Below are 20,092 nucleotides of genomic sequence, written 5' to 3' on the forward strand. Positions count from 1 at the left end.
ATTCGGTTGACAAAAGGTGTGGTGCAAAAGAGTTACTAATATATTTTATATTTTCTTTCGTATTAGATATTGACACTTACAGGTATGCAGTAAATGTATTATGAACGAGTGTTATACAAGTTCAAGTTATCAACATCTTGTTTTATAACTTGATTAAAGGATAGCCAAACTAGCAAATGCTATGACACAAACGAAAAAGCTTAAAAATGACTACCAGATGATAGCAAAGAATGAATGTCCCATAGCACCAGTCTAAAGTCCAGATTTATCAAGCTTACGCAATCTGTCCGAAATTCTTCGCTTTATCACGGTCTTGACAGTGGCGTGTTTGAAACTGCAAATTAGTATTGAAAAATCCGGGTGTGAATTGCTTTAAATTTCTTTTAACAACGCTTGATATGATTGCTTTCGATACAGCAACATGTTATGCAGTCAGTCCGAAATATCGTACACTCCGAAATATCGTACACTCACTTATTTGACATCCTGAGAAATCCAGCATCGCACCTTGTCCTCGGATGTTACGTTGCAGATAGGGTCCAAAGGCTTTGTATTTTCTCGGTCATCCAACTGTCGCGAGTTAGACCACCTTTACTTTGAGAGACGTCATGGTTCTGTGTTTTTTCTTATTGTTCATGTGGCTATTTTTGGACGCCATGTAGGTTTTTTATGTTACATAATAAACTTGCACTATGTGAAATTATCTTAAAGTGTTCTTTGACCCCCGTTACCTATGTATAGACACCAACACCATCAAATTTGAGTGTGTAGTAACATAGTTATGATCATAAAAAGGTTTTGGTGGCCATCTGGATTTTTTGGCGGAGGTTCGATTTCGGTAAACTTTTGATATGTCATAAAGTTCCTTTAACCTTACCATAATCAGTCAAAATACCTTTTGTAGTAATGTTTAAGGTGTCAAAGTGAATATTGGCCTGACTATGTCGTGATTCAATAAAGTTGATCTCTTTCGGTCAGTTGAGGAAAACAGATACAAAACAAATTGAACAATATAACTAAACAAACCTTTATTCTACTTTATATGGCGTTCTATGGTGGTGACTCCAGTTTAATTTGTTTTTTGCTTAATGTATTATTCTATATATACAACTTAATTGTATTGGCAATCGGTAACTTCCCTTAAATAAAGACTATCGGGTTTTAAAAGGACCCATGTAGTATTTTGAATGTTTATAATATAAATGATCCGGGCCATGCGAAAGTCTGTCTTATGACGTATCCCACCATAATAAAGATTGGTAACTGTGTCCGCCAGTTTTACCGCTAAATTACAAACTTCCCCTTTGTAAGAACTATACTCACGGAACCAGCCTAATTTACGACAAACCGTTTGCCTTCGACCCAACTCGTCCTTGTCTGACAGCGATACAATATTTCGTCAATTTCAAAATGGCTGACAACACCGTACGATCAGAAGATGTGTTGGGACAAAAATGGGATCGTTGCCTTACAGACACCGGTTTGAAACTTGGTATGCATTTAAATATGCATTCAAATGTAGATGTAATACTGCTACCATAATGTCATTATTATTTTATGTAAACTTTTAGCGTTTACGTTTCTCAAAAATTCGCCGGTTCGATGTTATGCTTTCGATTCTGTCAAATGTCATTGTCAAGGTTAGCTGTAAATGTGTCGACAAGAAAATAATAAATATGCATGTGAATGGGTTTCTTAGTTGATGATTGATCATATTTAATTATTGCTGAGCGCCAGAAGGGAAAAGTATTTCATATTCCGCGTAGTACAGTCAAGTTACCATTACCGGAGCATTACCCATAGCGGATCACTTTGATGTTCATGACTGTGTATTGCGATAAAAAGTTGACATATTTAGATGATATTATTCACACCCCATCTTCAAGGCATGTTCTTTAAACACATTGATTGAGTGGTATTCGGAGCTACTCTTTGTCAAACATTTCGGTACGTTTTGCTGACATGCATATACGACTTTGTTGACTTCCGTCTCATTTCCAAATCGAGGTTGAACATTTTTCACGGCCACATGCTATAACTCTGTTGGAAAGTAAGAAGTTTACACATTAATTTAAAGGCCATTTATTAGTTTTTCTGCCTGCAAAAGTCCATTTCAGTTTTTATTTGTGTGAAGATTTTGCAATACCTTTAATGAAATGAACAATTAGGGCAATAACGGATCAAGCATGATAATATGTGTATTGATAATATATTAAATTAAAACATATGCAAATCTTGTTGATTCTTACAATAAATGATCTCAATCTAAATGTTTTATTTTTGTTCCATGTTCAATATCGTTGATTAGATAAGTTATGATTCCAACAATTAACATGGTTTATAAGATGCCCATATCTTTTTGATCTTTTTAGGATTTTCAACAGATTATTCAAACAAGAACACCATGCGTAAAGTGTGGATACAAGATCACATATAGAAAACTATTTACAAATGAATATAATTTCAAGGCCCTCGATTTGCTGTTTTTATTGGCGGATTTCCTATGAAAAAAGTATATTTTTTCCCCCTATTTTGTGGAAAAAAACTCCCCATAGAAAAAAATATTTAAAAAAACCCGCAAAACCCGTTACGCTAAACAGATATTGTGTTTTCTAGCCTAATCCATACAGCTGTAGACGGGAAATAGTATGTTTCGCTCACCTGCATGATTTGTACATCTACACCGTTTCGGGATAATAAAATGTCACACAAAGCTAAGTCATACCTAAAAAAAGCTTACAAAAAAACAAACATTTTGTCCTACAAAATAAATAGATTTTCTTTTTAAACAAACTGCATTAGATAGTATTAATAAAAACCAAACAAACAGTCACACACAGACATGGGCAACCACGTCATCAAATGACAATTCGATGGAAATTGTATATGAACAATGGTCTGTGTAAATTTATGAAACAGAGTGTTACACATATGCATTCGAGACCGCGGCAACCGCGGCATCAGAGTCATGTTCTTATCCAACAGTTCATATTTTTTTTTAAACATTCGCTGAGTAAAAAAACTTTCAATGATTATTTAAGCCAGGGCTTTCCTTTGACCCGAGCTCCCGGGTTTTGACGCTTGAAAATTAAAGAAGACACCTTTTTGACTCATGAGAAAATTATGTCATGCGTCACATTTGACCCGGGGGAATATACCGACTTGCGTCAACGAGATCAAAAGTTGTTAAGACTAAGCGATAATTGGCTCGGGGCGGAGTATCTCATTTAGTAGACGCTAATCGTTAACGCCCGCTTCCAATCATCGAGGCACAAGTCCACCCAGTAGGCGGAGTTTGGTCAATTGAGAAATCTAGTATTGACCAATTAAAGCACTGCTGGTGCGATGATGCATGTATTAACTTTCCATTATTTATCATAGCGTTTGTTATCAGCTGTTTGAGGAAAAGACGTGTATTAAACTCACCTAGTTGTAATAATCCAACTCCCAGGTATTGACCCTCTGAGCTGTACGTATGTACTCATAAAAGCTCAGAGTATTTAAGAAGACCTATATAAACCCCCCAAAACAGAATGGACTCATCCGGGTCAGTTTTAATAATATTCTATATAAAATAATAACATCCATATCCACAGTACACTGTAAAGCATATTTTGAGATATTTCCAGAGTATGTCAGAATGTATTTCCAAAGCTGAATGCACCCATCACTGTTTTACTTCATGTTTGCTCAATTCAAAGGCGCGCAAAAGTTATGCTGTCATATGTACTGTCTACAACGTCAAATTACACACTTTGCATCAAAGTTGCTAAAAATAACTATAGAACCGATATAACTGACCTTGTGGCAAAGTGACAATTTTCGCATGTGCTAATTGATTACAAAATACATGTAGGTGTAATAATTGACCGTTTGAGAAGGCATAGAAAACGGCGTGTTTGTCGCACGTCTTCAGTGAAGATGGCACATGAAATAATTAAAGGGTGTCGGAATTTTTAATAAGATTAAATATGGAGGCACCTTTATCGGTGAGTAGAAATAATTTCCTTTTATAGTTTACCGATTTAAATAGGCTATTGTGTTAAGGTGCCACCGGTATGTTTTTTTGTGATAGCCAGCGGAAATGTTTTTTTAAAAACATTTTGTATTTCATTCTTAATTTAATAGCCAAGCGAAACGGTCAAACAAAGTTATTGGATCCCAGAATCTGTTATACCATCCCAGAATGTGCTGCGCAGGTTTCAGTACATGTGCAAGAGAAGAAATTGATAGTTTGCTTGTTTTATGCTAGTTGTGTGTGTGTGTAGTCATAGTGTTGTTTTATTACCTTTTCTTTACTAGGGCACCCATTTGAGATCACTCTTTAAATGCATGAATGATTGATTTATTTGCTCAAATGATTGTTAGTTTGTAGGACATATGACATTTTGTTTTGCTGTATACATGAAGTAAATGTTGTATTAGAATACATATTTTGTATGTAATCTTTGAGATGTTTTGTAGGACATATGACATATTGCTCTCTGAGATGTTGTGTAAGACATGATATGACATATTACTCTTTGAGATGTTGTTTAGAACATATGACATATTACTCTGCTGTATACATGAAGTAAATGTTGTATTAGAATACATGTTTTGTATTTATTAATCATTGAGATATTGTGTTTAAATGCATAGTGTTGTAGTGACAGTACAATGTAAGAAATAAATGTTAACATATCTTTTAATTTGTTGCTTTTTTTTAATTATATCTCAGTAATTTGCTTAAATTGCAAAAAAATCATTGACTCTCCTGCGTTATTATTAGGACTCTTATAAGTTTGATTTTGACTCTTGTAAATATGGTCCCAAGAGTCCTTGACTCTTGAGATTTGAGGTCTAAGGAAAGCCCTGATTTAAGCACTGATAATGGTACCTTGCCATAAATAAAGGACCATGTATGTGTGTAAAATAGGAGAGAAATACTGCTGGACCAATAGAAGTTTCACCTCTTTATTATACATGTTCATTGACATTCACTTTATAATACATCATTACAGTAAAGTCTTATATGAGTGTCAAATATACTAAGTTATTAAAAAAAGCTATGAATATAGTGCAAACATGTACACAAAAAAAGAAGTAATGAGAGACTAATTAAAAAAGAACAACATACAAGGTAATCAGTGCAAAAATTCCCCCTCATGAGGGATGTGGATGGCTTCTACTGGCAGCAAGAGAGGGCCCTGAATTTATAACTGTCAATGTGACTTGGTCATTGTAAACAACACATTTCATGTTTCGCCAGTTCAAATAGCGTGTTATATGCACCCCTGAGTGGTTTCCAACACCTGATCTGTTATGGCTACAACTGATCCGTTAATGCTTGAATTCTGTGGGGAAAAAAAAAGATATCACATATTCATTTTGCCTGCGTTTAAAAATAAAATTATGTGCTGAATTAGTAAGCAAAGGTAATATTTAATCAAACTGGTGTAAAAGAAGTCTCAAAACACGTATTGCCTTTCACCAGAACAACTTAATTACACTTCTGATCCGGTAATGGTAACTTGACTGTATCATACAATATCTCAATATCCAACTTCTCCTGGTATCGATAATTTTGTTAACATTAAGATTGAGGCTGTTGTGATGACTTAACACGCAATGCTTTCCGAGTATTTCATTTCACTAACATAACTAAAGGTACATGCAGCTAGATTAACCGTGAGCGCATGCTTTGGTTAAAGAACCGAAAGCACAGTGGAATAACTTAAGCAGTGTTCTCCGGAAGCACTGGCAGCCAGCGATTTAACTAGTTACATTTTATCTAGATGACGGCTACCGTCCCCCAAAAAATCATTTGAAATACACCAGCTTTATTGCATAGTCGCCGGCTACTTTTAAAATATAACTGGCTTCTGAAATTTTTCTGGAGAACACTGCCATAAGTAATTAAGAATTATTTTCAGGAATTTTACAAATTTTAATCAGTGCAACATTTTATTATGTATTTAAAAAGTTAAAAATCCTTTTTAGGGATTAGTTCTGGCTACAAATGCTTAACGTGGTCCTTTTAATATTTTTTTATTTGGCGCTTCATAAAGTTATGGTTTATATTGAAACGTGTGGATAAATATTAATACAAATTCATGCTGATTGTCAATTTTAAAAGCATTTTAGATAAGTCACTTATTGCATTAGGCAGAATTAACGGAGATTTGTTTTCTGTATGTTTGTTTATTCTCCTTTTCAGTGACTGGTGCTGGTATTGGACTTATATTTTCACTACTATTCTTTAAACGTAAGTAGAGGTTATTAAGTATTAAGTATTTATAAAGTGATCTTTTCTATGTCTTATATGTAGCATATTTTACTGATAGTATCAGTAGGTTATTTCTTTGGTCTCCATATTCAGCTCAACAACACTTTCCTCAGAATAACAATTGTTTCCGTATATTCTGAGGCTGGGATGGTACATATGAATCACTCTTTTGATCTGGTGGTCTGTCACTCATAGGCTTGTCAGCATAAAAATGTTATAATTTTATGATGAAAATACCACAACATTTCATGTTTGTGGAGAAATCTTTTTTAGCTCACCTGAGCACAACATGCTAATGGTGAGCTTTTGTGATCGCTTTTTGTTCGTTGTCCATTGTGCATTGTGCAGCGTCAACATTTGCCCTGTTAACTCTCTAGAGGCCACATTTATTGTTCAATCTTCATAAAATTTGGTCAGAAGATTGGTTTTAATGATATCTTGGATGAGTTCAACAATGGTTACGTTTGCTTGAAAAACATGGCTGCCATGGGGCGGGGCATTTTTCCTTAAATGGCTATAGTAAAATCTTGTTAACACTCTAGAGGCCACATTTATTGTCTGATCTTCATAAAACTTGGTCAGAAGATTCATCCCAATAATATCTTGGATTAGTTTGAAAATGATGCCGGTTGGTTTAAAAACATGGCCGCCAGGGGAGGGGCATTTTTCCTTATATGGCTATATATAGTAAAACCTTGTTAACACTCTAGAGGCCACATTTATTGTCCAATCTTGATGAAATATGGTCAGAAGATTTGTCTTAATGACGTCTTGAATAAGTTTGAAAATGGTTACATTTGCTTGAAAAACATGGCGGCAAAGGGGCGGGGCATTTTTCCTTATATTGCTATATAAGGCTATAGTAAAATCTTGTTAACACTCTAGAGGCCACATTTATAGTCCGATCTTCATGAAACTCGGTCAGAAGATTCATCCAAATAATTTCTTGGAAGAGTTTAATAATAATGCCCGTTGGTTAAAAAACATGGCCACCACAGGGGCGGGGCTATTTTCCTAATATGGCTATAGTTAAACCTCGTTAACACTCTAGAGGTCACATTTATTTTCCGATCATCATGAAACTTGGTCAGAAGATTTGTCCCAATGATATCTTGGATGAGTTTAAAAATGGTTTTGGTTGCTTTAAAAACATGGCCACTAGGGGCGGGGCATTTTTTCTTATATGGCTATATATGGCTATAGTAAAACCTTGTTAACACTGTTCATGAAATTTGGTCAGAAGATTGGTCTCAATGATATCTTGGATGAGTTAGAAAATAATAATGTTTGCTTGAAAAAAATGGCTTCCAAGGGGCGGGGCATTTTTCCTTAAATGGCTATAGTAAAATCTTGTTAACACTCTAGAGGCCAAATTTACTGTCCGATCTTTGTGAAACTTGGTCAGAAGATTTGTCCCAATAATATCTTGTTATGGCAGGTGAGCAACTTTGAGTCTTTCAGGCCTCCTTGTTAATAGTGAATAATATATAAATTGTCAAATAATGGTCCTGCTGTTAATTCTCTAATTAATTTGCAGGGAAATAATAATATAGAGATCCTGAAGTGTAATGGTTTCTGCTAAGGCTTTTGTTAAATTGCCTGTTTGATTAAGATTTTCAGTTTGAAATCCTACATTCTTACACTTTTAGTCAGGCTTGCTAGCTCAGTTAGTAGAGCGCTGGACTTCAAATCAATTGGGTTTCAATACCTGGCCTGGCCACATAACTTGTGTGGGAATTTGTCATAAGATCCTTTCTATGGTGATTTCCCACTGCCTGCCTCTGTTAAAAGTGGGGCAGTTGGTTAACTGAGTGATGTTTTATAACAGGAAAACTGTTGAAAACATCAAAAAGAAAATCGCAACATAACAAATCAACTAAATCAATAAAGAGTTATTTACAGTACTGCAAGACCTGTATATTACATATTTTAAAGATATTAGCACCCTAATTAAATAAGGCTCATTAGCTCGGCTGTTTTTGGAGAAAACCCGAGGTATTGTCATAGCCAGCTCGTCGTGTCGTCAGCCTTAACCTTAACATTAGCTCTAAAATCAAACTGCTTCCACCTACAACTTGGAAACTTCATATGTCGTTGCACCTTGATGAGTTCTACAGGCCACATCCAGTTTTGGGTCACTAGGTCAAAGGTCAAGGTAACCTCTAAAAAAAAAAAAAAAATTATGACAAGCTTTCGCAGCCGAGCGTTGGCACCCGTTATGTGGTGCTCTTGTTTTATTTACAGTATTAAGTCCTAATATAAACATTGAATTTTGATAAGGGCGTGCACAAAAATTGCAGTTTGAAAGTCTAGACTACACTTACTGTGTCAGATATTGAATGTTTACATCCAGATCCCATCAAGACCTGAAATGAGTTTTCAGACAAGACGCCACATACTAGTAAAGCCAGTAAAGTGCCTTATTTAGCATTCAATTTAGATTAAATGATTTCAACTTGTGATTCATATGTTATATTTAACATGTTCACTGTCTATCATCACCACCGGAAACAGATAACCAACGAAGCGAAAGTAAACATCACGCAAGAGGTAGTGCTTGTGAAATGAATAAGTTTTACCATTTTTATTGCGAACGTACTGTGTGACAAATTAATAGTGGACATATCAAACTTCTATCGTAAGTAGTTGGGAGTTCTTTATAAATACATTCGAGTGTTGAAATAGATCAATCATCAGCTACCTGGTACCGAAAATTAAGTTCATTGGGACATCTTTTTTCCTTTTGTCGGAGGAAAATATAATTATTTTGCCGAATTGTTCAATGGTGTGCACATAGAATTATAGAAACTATCGGTTTTTGCAAGCTTCAACCCACAAATCAAGTTAGTATGCAAATGTTTGGCTAAAATATAAACTTCGTTGTGTACGGCGAATAGAACCTGACGTGTACGGCGTATAGAAAAATAAAATTAAACTGTGTACGGTAAATAGTTTTGAGTTTGTAAGTGAAAATAAATGAAAATTTCGCAAATACGTGACCATCTTGGTATAAAACAAATAAATACAATTATATTCTTTACGATGAGACCGTTTATGGCCAAAGAATACGTCTGATGCATTGTTGATATTTAAAAAAATGTTTTGTATTACGGGCACCTGCTACATAGCGAATAACAGGTTACTGCCTGATCTTTTTGTTATATATCAGGCAAGGCCGAGCCTGATATATTACAATATATTACAAAAAGATCTAACCTATTTTTCTGTTTATCATACCTCTACGTCCCCAATTTTAAAGAAATAATGAAAAAATCGCTAAAAAGCTGCAGTTATAAAATAAAATATCAGGCAACGTTTTATCATACCACCGCATTGTAACTGCCTGATATAACGTTGCCTGATATATTTTACCAGGTTTTCTGAAGGAAAAAACTGGTTATTAGATTGGCGAATGTGGGCGGGCTGGCTGGAGGGCGGGCGGAACAAGCTTGTCCAGGCCATAACTATGTCGTTCATTGTCAGATTTTAAAATCATTTGTTCACCATCATTGGACGGTGTGTCGCGCGAAATAATTACGTCGATATCTCCAAGGTCAAGGTCACACTTTGAGTTCAAAGGTAAAAAATGGCCATAAATGAGCTTGTCCTGGCCATAACTATGTCATTCATGTCATTCATTGTGAGATTTTAAAATCATTTGGCACATTTGTTCACCATCATGGGACAGTGTGTCGCACAAAGAATCACGTCAATATCTCCAATGTCAAGGTCGCCACGACTAAAAATAGCTTTAAAAAAAAAAAACTTACAAAGGGGGTTAATTTTGTTTGTTCATTTCAAAAGTTCAGTTTGAGTTTTCTCCCTTTATCAGATTTTTTTTTCACAATGAAAACCTGGTTTTGTGACAATTTTGTCCCTTGTTTTTATATCATGGTCAAAAGAAAGTTCTTGTATCAGTTGTGTGTGGAGAAATCTTTTTTTAGCTCACCTGAGCACAACATGCTAATGGTGAGCTTTTGTGATCACTTTTTGTTCGTTGTCCATTGTGCGTTGTGCGGCGTCAACATTTGCCTTGTTAACTCTCTAGAGGCCACATTTATTGTCCAATCTTCATGAAATTTGGTCAGAAGATTGGTTTTAATGATATCTTGGATGAGTTCAACAATGGTTACGTTTGCTTGAAAAACATGGCTGCCATGGGGCGGGGCATTTTTCCTTAAATGGCTATAGTAAAATCTTGTTAACACTCTAGAGGCCACATTTATTGTCTGATCTTCATAAAACTTGGTCAGAAGATTCATCCCAATAATATCTTGGATTAGTTTGAAAATTATGCCGGTTGGTTTAAAAACATGGCCGCCAGGGGAGGGGCATTTTTCCTTATATGGCTATATATAGGAAAACCTTGTTAACACTCTAGAGGCCACATTTATTGTCCAATCTTCATGAAATTTGGTCAGAAGATTGGTTTTAATGATATCTTGGATGAGTTCAACAATGGTTACGTTTGCTTGAAAAACATGGCTGCCATGGGGCGGGGCATTTTTCCTTAAATGGCTATAGTAAAATCTTGTTAACACTCTAGAGGCCACATTTATTGTCTGATCTTCATAAAACTTGGTCAGAAGATTCATCCCAATAATATCTTGGATTAGTTTGAAAATTATGCCGGTTGGTTTAAAAACATGGCCGCCAGGGGAGGGGCATTTTTCCTTATATGGCTATATATAGGAAAACCTTGTTAACACTCTAGAGGCCACATTTATTGTCCAATCTTGATGAAATATGGTCAGAAGATTTGTCTTAATGACATCTTGAATAAGTTTGAAAATGGTTACATTTGCTTGAAAAACATGGCCGCAAAGGGGCGGGGCATTTTTCCTTATATAGCTATATAAGGCTATAGTAAAATCTTGTTAACACTCTAGAGGCCACATTTATAGTCCGATCTTCATGAAACTCGGTCAGAAGATTCATCCAAATAATTTCTTGGAAGAGTTTAATAATAATGCCCGTTGGTTGAAAAACATGGCCACCACAGGGGCGGGGCTATTTTCCTAATATGGCTATAGTTAAACCTCGTTAACACTCTAGAGGTCACATTTATTTTCCGATCATCATGAAACTTGGTCAGAAGATTTGTCCCAATGATATCTTGGATGAGTTTAAAAATGGTTTTGGTTGCTTTAAAAACATGGCCACTAGGGGCGGGGCATTTTTTCTTATATGGCTATATATGGCTATAGTAAAACCTTGTTAACACTCTTCATGAAATTTGGTCAGAAGATTGGTCTCAATGATATCTTGGATGAGTTAGAAAATAATAATGTTTGCTTGAAAAAAATGGCTTCCAAGGGGCGGGGCATTTTTCCTTAAATGGCTATAGTAAAATCTTGTTAACACTCTAGAGGCCAAATTTACTGTCCGAACTTCATGAAACTTGGTCAGAAGATTCCTGATAATATCTTGGACGAGTTAAAAAATGATGCCGGTTGGTTGAAAAACATGGCTGCCAGGGGGCGGGGCATTTTTCCTTATATGGCTATTGTAAAACCTTGTTAACACGCTAGAGGCCACATTTATTTTCAGATCTTTGTGAAACTTGGTCAGAAGATTTGTCCCAATAATATCTTGTTATCGCAGGTGAGCAACTTTGGGCCTTTCAGGCCTCCTTGTTAATAGTGAATAATATATAAATTGTCAAATAATGGTCCTGCTGTTAATTCTCTAATTAATTTGCAGGGAAATAATAATATAGAGATCCTGAAGTGTAATGGTTTCTGCTAAGGCTTTTGTTAAATTGCCTGTTTGATTAAGATTTTCAGTTTGAAATCCTACATTCTTACACTTTTAGTCAGGCTTGCTAGCTCAGTTAGTAGAGCGCTGGACTACAAATCATTTGGGTTTCAATACCTGGCCTGGCCACATAACTTGTGTGGGAATTTGTCATAAAATCCTTTCTATGGTGATTTCCCACTGCCTACCTCTGTTAAAAGTGGGGCAGTTGGTTAACTGAGTGATGTTTTATGACAGGAAAACTGTTGAAAACATCAAAAAGCAAATCGCAACATAACAAATTAACTAAATCAATAAAGAGTTATTTACAGTACTGCAAGACCTGTATATTACATATTTTAAAGATATTAGCACCCTAATTAAATAAGGCTCATTAGCTCGGCTGTTTTTGGAGAAAACCCGAGGTATTGTCATAGCCAGCTCGTCGTGTCGTCAGCCGTCCGCCGTAGGGGTCGTGCTAAAACCTTAACATTAGCTCTAAAATCAAACTGCTTCCACCTACAACTTGGAAACTTCATATGCCGTTGCACCTTGATGAGTTCTACAGGCCACATCCAGTTTTGGGTCACTAGGTCAAAGGTCAAGGTAACCTCTAAAAAAAAATAAAAAATTATGACAAGCTTTCGCAGCCGAGCGTTGGCACCCGTTATGCGGTGCTCTGGTTTTATTTATAGTTTTAAGTCCTAATATAAACATTGAATTTTGATAAGGGCGTGCACAAAAATTGCAGTTTGAAAGTCTAGACTACACTTACTGTGTCAGATATTGAATGTTTACATCCAGACCCCATCAAGACCTGAAATGAGTTTTCAGACAAGACGCCACATACTAGTAAAGCCAGTAAAGTGCCTTATTTAGCATTCAATTTAGATTAAATGATTTCAACTTGTGATTCATATGTTATATTTAACATGTTCACTGTCTATCATCACCACTGGAAATAGATAACCAGCAAAGCGAAAGTAAACATCACGCAAGAGGTAGTGCTCGTGAAATGAATAAGTTTTACCATTTTTATCGCGAACGTTTTAAAAAAACTGTGTGACAAATTAATAGTGAACATATCAAACTTCTATCGTTAGTAGTTGGAGTTCTTTATAAATACATTTGAGTGTTGAAATCATCAGCTACCTTGTACCGAAAACTAAGTTGATTGTGACATCTTTTTTCCTTTTGTCGGAGGAAAATATAATTATTTTGCCGCATTGTTCAATGGTGTGCACATAGAATTATAGAAACTATCGGTTTTTGCAAGCAAATGTTTGGCTAAATAAACTTTGTTGTGTACGGCGATTAGAACCTGACGTGTACGGCGTATAGCAAAATAAAATTAAATTGTGTACGGCAGATACTAGTAGTTTTGAGTTTGTAGGGGAAAATAAATGAAAATTTCGCAAATACGTGACCATCTTGGTATAAAACAAATAAATACAATTATATTCTTTACGATGAGACCGTTTATGGCCAAAGAATATGTCTGATGTATTGTTGATATTTAAAAAAATGTTTTGTATTACGGGCACCTGCTACATAGCGAATAACAGGTTACTGCCTAATTTTTTTTTTATATATCAGGCAAGGCCGAGCCTGATATATTACAATATATTACAAAAAGATCTAATTTATTTTTCTGTTTATCATACCTCTACATCCCCAATTTTAAAGAAATAATGAAAAAATCGCTAAAAAGCTGCAGTTATAAAATAAAATATCAGGCAACGTTTTATCATACCACTGCATTGATAACTGCCTGATATAACGTTGCCTGGTATATTTTTTATATCATGGTCAATAGGAAGTTCTTATATCAGTTGTGTGTGGAGGATGGCCAAGATTCAACAAGCCAAACTATTTGATCCCAAGATGTGATATTTGTTAAATACAAAATGCAACACAGACAGCAAAAAACATTATCTTTTTGCAAATATTAAGCGCGCGTGCTCATGACTTCATTATTAACACGTTAAAGGATAAAATTCATATTCTTTCTTGCTAAAAATGCAGCTTTTTAGCGATATGTTTTATTATTTTTTAAAAATTGGGGACGTAGATGTATGATAAACAGAAAAAAAACAAGTTACTGCCTGATTATTTTGTAATATATAAGGCTTGGCGCGAATAAAATAACAGATCGGCAAGCTGTTATATTATTTTAAGCCTTGCCTGATATATAACATAAAGATCTGACAGTAACCTGTTATTCTCTGTATCAGGCAGATATCAATGCGGTGGTATGATAAATCGATGGACCATTGTTCAGTCCGTATTTTAGTTAAATACGATTCTAGCGTATTTCATCGTAGGTATGTTTTAAAATCAAGATGAATCGATACAATATTTACTAACAAGTGGATTCCAATCAGGATTTGATATACAACTCGTGTAATTATTGGAACTCGGCTGACTTTCTGTGCACAGCGTTGTAGCGAACAACCGCAAACGCACATGGCATCGCCATTGTTTTAATTTCAGCATATGTGCTGTGTTTGCGTATTAATTCGGGGGGCAAAAACAAAGTTTAAAATTAAGATTTATACATCATTAAAAAGGGCAAAAGTCCGACTTTAAGAAAATATATTTACATTGAAAAAATATTTTCTTAAAATTATTTTGATTTGCGACAACTTTTACCAATACGCTGCAACTATTTGCCGTACATGACCTTAACTGTTCTCCGTACACGACTTTTTCCATAAACAACTATTTGACGTACACAACAGTTATTTTAAATAAATAGATTTCCACGAATTTCAAACCAAGACAAGAAATAGCGTTAATATGGTATGTATTGCCTACAAGAATAGGAAATCAACTCCATACCTGATGGCAAACCATGTAATCATGAAAGAAAAGCTGTTTCTTCGAGAAGTTCCAATTTCAACCCGGTTCCAAGCAGTCATAAATTTGTGTAAATAAGGCTTCATCAATACGAATTGCAAGATAGATACACATTTTTAAACATATTAATCTTTCTGTAAGATGCCAAACACGCACTGGTTATCCAGGAGCGAGTTATTATTAGATATTTTAGGTAAATACTGACTGCTCTCCATGGTTAATTTGTTTAATCTCGCTTCGCTGGTAATCTATTTCCGGTGGTGATGATAGACAGTGATGTTCTCATACTTTTTATGCCTCGGATGGAATGATCAGGTGTATATTGTTTTTGGCCTGTCTGTCTTTCATTTTATTATATACCTGTTTAATGCTTTTAACAAAATACAGGTTGTAAAAATCCTTGAATTAAAAAATCCGGTATTACGCTACTCGCAGTTTCAATATTACCATACTAGCCGGACTACTTTCTTCGATCCATTTAATGACGTCACATTACGCGCACCGAAAATAGGAAATGCCCATGTTACGCAATATATTACGTGGTACATCGTGTGACGTCATTTCTGTGACGAAATACAATAGTTTTATTAAATCTCTCCGGAAATTAAGGACAGTCAGACATGGTGCTTTTTAACAGTAAACTATTTGTTTAAAACGAACGAATGCAGAACGTTTTTCAGAGTGTGTGTTTATCATGCATCAATATAAATTTCAATAGGAATACAATAAGATATTGTGGTGTAAAATAAGTTTCGATAAAGACATGGAAGAATAGAAGTTGAAGTGCATATCAGTTCAACTTTCAACGCTTTTGTAATAAACATCGAATCAAAGTTGTCTACTTAATTGTTATAAACATTGGATTAACGATGTCATTAAGGTAAGCGTGTCGGAATCCTGTGTTTTCCCGGTTCAAATGTTTACACAGTAATTAACATAAACTGTTTTCATATGCGTCTTATCGTGTAAGTACCTATTATCGAACAGAATCTGATATCGGACGGTAATAAACTTTGGCGTTCCGTTTAAGTCATTGTTTTGTCAGTTTTGTTAAAGCAAAAATACAATTGTTAACTGTTTTCGTTAGTTGTGTATATAATAAAAGGAATATTACGCTAGTCAATTGTTCCAAGATTTGTAATATTCAGTATGTATGTGTCTGTGTGTGTGTGTGTCTGTCCCAAAACTTTAACCTTGGTCATAACTTTTGCAATATTGAAGATAGCAACTTGATATTTGGCATGCATGCGTATCTCATGGAGCTGCACACTTTGAGTGTCGAAGGCCAAGGTCATCCTTCAAGGTCAAAGGTCAATTTTTATGCCCCTGAAGGAAGGCATATAGTGATCAGACCGTCTGTCGGTCTGTTCGTCTTTCCGTCACACTTTGCATTTAGGTTTCGCATTAAGGTTTCAAAAAATGCTCATAATTATCTTCTATGTCGATTCAGATAGCAACTTATTGTTTGGCATGCATGTATATCTCATTGAGCTGCACATTATGTGTGATGAAAGGTCAAGGTCATGGTCATCCTTCAAGGTCAAAGGTCAAATATATGGCTTTAAAGCGTAGCAGAAGGGGGCATTGTGTTTCTGACAAACACATCTCCTGTTTTTAATAAATTTCAAAGCGACACAGTAGAGTCATTGTGTTTCTGACAAACACATCTCTTGTTTCCATATAAGCCTCGTTCTGGCAAAATTGGGCTTAAAACATGTGCAGCCAGCAAATGCTAACAAGGGACGACCCTTTCCACCTAATTTGGATTTTCGGAAATTAGATACTTTTTTAACTGAAGAAAAGCGGAAAATGTCATCCCTGATAAGAACTGCACAGGCGTATCTATGGCCACACTTTGCATACATGCTTTAAGCCCTGCTTGCCAGAATATGACTCCTATTTATTTTAGGTCGCCCCTGGCCCATCACACTTGGCGGAGGTATTGGTCTAGGAATGGGGTACTCAAACTGCCAGAATGACTTCCAGACGCCATATATCCTGCATGGAACTTTAAAAAAGGTAAGAACTTGCTGGAATAGGGACTGTAGGGGACAATTTTTGGAAGGTTTTAGGTATACATCTGTATGGAGCTAATGGAGGGTGTAAATTAGAATTCCTCTGTTAGTTCTTCAATGTATGATGTTATAAATTCATAAGGATGTGAAGGGACGTTCCACTGCCACATTTCTCAAACAGTTAAATTAAAACTTCAAATATGGTTACTTGGTATGTCAAGTGTAGACACTTTTTTCATCTTCTTTGAACCATGCATGCCATAGTTACATGTATTTGGCCTTGATTCTAAATTACCACTTTGTGCACGGTAAGTAGTGATTTTTGTTACGAAGCTCAGTATGTTTGGTTTCATCTTTGATTTTTCTTGTATAAGTTTTTGTCCCCTACCTGTTTCACCGAAGGGGACTTATGGTTTGCGCTCCGTCTGTCAGTCCGTCCGTCCGTCACACTTTTCTGGATCCTGCGATAACTTTCAAAGTTCTTAATATTTTTTCATGAAACTTGAAACATGGATAGATGGCAATATGGACATTATGCACGTCATTTCATTTTGTTCCTACGTCAAAAATTATCGTTGCTATGGCAACAAATAGATTAGAAATACTTCTGAAAATAGTGGTTTTCTGGATCCTGCGATAACTTTAAAAGTTCTGAATATTTTTTCATGAAACTTGCAACATGGATAGATGGCAATATGGATATTATGCACGTCATTTCATTTCGTTCTTACGTCAAAAATTGTGGTTGCTATGGCAGCCAAAAAAAAATAAAAAAAATAAATATGAAAATGGTAGAATTTCTGACAATGGTGGAGCCAGTAGGGGACAATATTTCTTGACAATAGCCTTGTTAATATTAATACTATTAATTTATGTAGACATAAAAAATTTAATCACAAAATCCAAACTAGCAATGGCGCGGCCGCGGTTGACACGTATCCCAACGACGCAACTTTTGACCCAGGGGTCAGATCAAAATTCCAAATAGTGCACTGTCACACATATGCTTATAGCTTCCATGTGTTTAAGTTTCAAGGTTCTAGTGCTAATAGTGTGGGAGGAGATAGTGGCCAGGACGGATGGACAGACGGCGGAGATAACCACATAATCCCCCGCTCTAATTCGGAGCGTGGGGATAATGTCTGCTTGAGATTCTTACTTAAGTGACCCTTATGTCTGTTCATTTTTGTCAGCACAAATCTTAACAAAGAATGGGGAAAAAATAGCTCATATATGTATAATACAAATGTATATGTAAACCATACATTTTTAACCAGGTTTTCCGAAGGAAAAAACTGGTTATTAGATTGGCGAATGTCGGCGGGCTGGTGGGCGGGCGGCTCTGGCGGGTGGGCGGGCGGAACAAGCTTGTCCGGGCCATTACTTTGTCGTTCATTGTGAGATTTTAAAATCATTTGTCACATTTGTTCACCATCATTAGACGGTGTGTCAGGCAAAAGAATTACGTCGGTATCTCCAAGGTCAAAGTCACACTTTTAGTTCAAAGGTCAAAAAAGGCCATAAATGAGCTTGTTCGGGCCATAACTATGTCATTCATTGTGAAATTTTAACATCATTTGGCACATTTGTTCACCATCATTGGACAATGTGTCGCACAAAAGAATTACGTCAATATCTCCAAGGTCAAGGTCACCACGACTAAAAATATATTTATTTTGAAACAAAGGAGGTTAATTGTAAACAATCAGTTCAGTTTGAGTTGTCTCCCTTTATCAGACTTTTTTTCAAATTGAAAACTTGGTTTTGTGACAATTTTGTCCCTTGTCTATCATTCTGTTTTAGTAGGGACACATATATACCTTATACAATTTTATATTCATTGAAGCATTAAGTAAAAAAAGTATTGGATTGCGTTTTTTGGATACATAATCCCTGTTGGATTTGAACTTCTTGTGTACAAAAAAAATCCTGCTTCTGTCAAAATAAAACATTATGGATAGTGGCTTAAGTATTTTCCATTTCATTAATAACAATTTTACTACTACTACTACCTACTATGGATGTGTGTGCACCTGCTAAAAGTGTGCTAAGTCTATTTGTTTTAAATACATATTTATATAAATGTTTATTGTCCCCTACTGGTGAAACCGTAGGGAACTTATGGTTTGCGCTCTGTGCGTCAGTCTATCTGTCAGTCTGTCACACTTTACTGGATCCTGCGATAACTTTAAGTTCTTCATATTTTTTCATGAAACTTAAAACATGGACAGATGGCAATATGGAGATTATGCACATCAATTCATTGTGTTCCTATGTCAAGAATTCTGGTTGCTATGGCAACAACAAAAAAAATACTGACAATGGAGTTTCACCGGTAGGGGACCATATTGCTTGGCAATCTCTACTTTTATTTGAAGGATAAGAGACTTTATAATTAAGATTTTAATGGCCAGATTATGGGGACACTAAAAATATAATTATTTTGTTTACATAAGTGTTTAACATCTATGTAATGTTTTGTGCAGTATATGAAATGCTACCTGTTCTTCTTCCAGGAATCAGAAGCAGAGACCACAGATGGAAGTTAGCTTCTGAGAGCGGAGCATACTTTGTGACATTATATGTAATTTGTTACTAGACTAAAGATATCATGGAATATTAAAAGCAAACAACAAAAAGGATTAGTTCAGGATAAGGCATCTACATGTGGGACCTCTGTGTGTTTCCCATGGAAACTTTGTGAAGATTTGCTTAGAAATGTTGTAAAGATCAATGAGATGTTGAAATGAAGTAGAAGAAAACAATCACAGGTTGTTGTTTGTATGATGTATTATATACATTTATTTATCTGATTCATAAAAGTGTGTGTTAATTTTGTTCATATGACTTATTATTGTTTTGCTAAGTTCATAATAGATTAAATCAAGTTGTGGTCGAACTTTTTAGGTGGTTCATGTGCTTAAAACCAATTTTAAGAATATGTACGCACACATTCTTTGTTACCAGAAAATATCTGTTTGGGTTTATATCTATATCAAATAAAAAGAAAAAGGAGGCTGATGTCTAAAGTTACCCAAAACCAATTTATCTTAATTCAGTTATTGTGTGTTTTAATTAGATTTAATTACTTTTAGCTCACCTGAGCACAATGTGCTCATGGTCAGCTTTTGTGATCGCCTTGTGTCCATCGTGCTGCTTCAACATTTGCCTTGTAAACACTTTAAAGGCCACATTAATTGTTGAACATAATTAA

General features: G+C 35.4%; 1 protein-coding gene across 1 annotated transcript; it reads left to right on the plus strand.

Moving 5' to 3' along the window:
- Positions 1–1,375: 1,375 nt before the first annotated feature.
- On the plus strand, positions 1,376–19,718 carry LOC127881222 (MICOS complex subunit Mic10-like). Its single transcript, XM_052428953.1, has 4 exons — positions 1,376–1,492; positions 6,200–6,247; positions 16,773–16,882; positions 19,395–19,718. The coding sequence occupies exons 1-4, from the start codon at positions 1,411–1,413 to the stop codon at positions 19,425–19,427; spliced, it is 273 nt and encodes a 90-aa protein (XP_052284913.1). The 5' UTR covers positions 1,376–1,410; the 3' UTR covers positions 19,428–19,718.
- The last annotated feature ends 374 nt before the right edge of the window (positions 19,719–20,092 follow it).

The sequence above is a fragment of the Dreissena polymorpha genome, chromosome 5 (assembly GCF_020536995.1).
Source record: "Dreissena polymorpha isolate Duluth1 chromosome 5, UMN_Dpol_1.0, whole genome shotgun sequence".
NCBI classification, from domain to species: Eukaryota; Metazoa; Mollusca; class Bivalvia; order Myida; family Dreissenidae; genus Dreissena; species Dreissena polymorpha.

Coding starts and splice junctions, on each gene's coding strand:
- LOC127881222 (XM_052428953.1), top strand. CDS start 1,411: ATGGCTGACAACACCGTACGATCAGAAGATGTGTTGGGACAAAAATGG. Junction 6,248..16,772: donor TTCACTACTATTCTTTAAAC/GTAAGTAGAGGT, acceptor TATTTATTTTAG/GTCGCCCCTGGCCCATCACA. Junction 16,883..19,394: donor TGCATGGAACTTTAAAAAAG/GTAAGAACTTGC, acceptor TTCTTCTTCCAG/GAATCAGAAGCAGAGACCAC.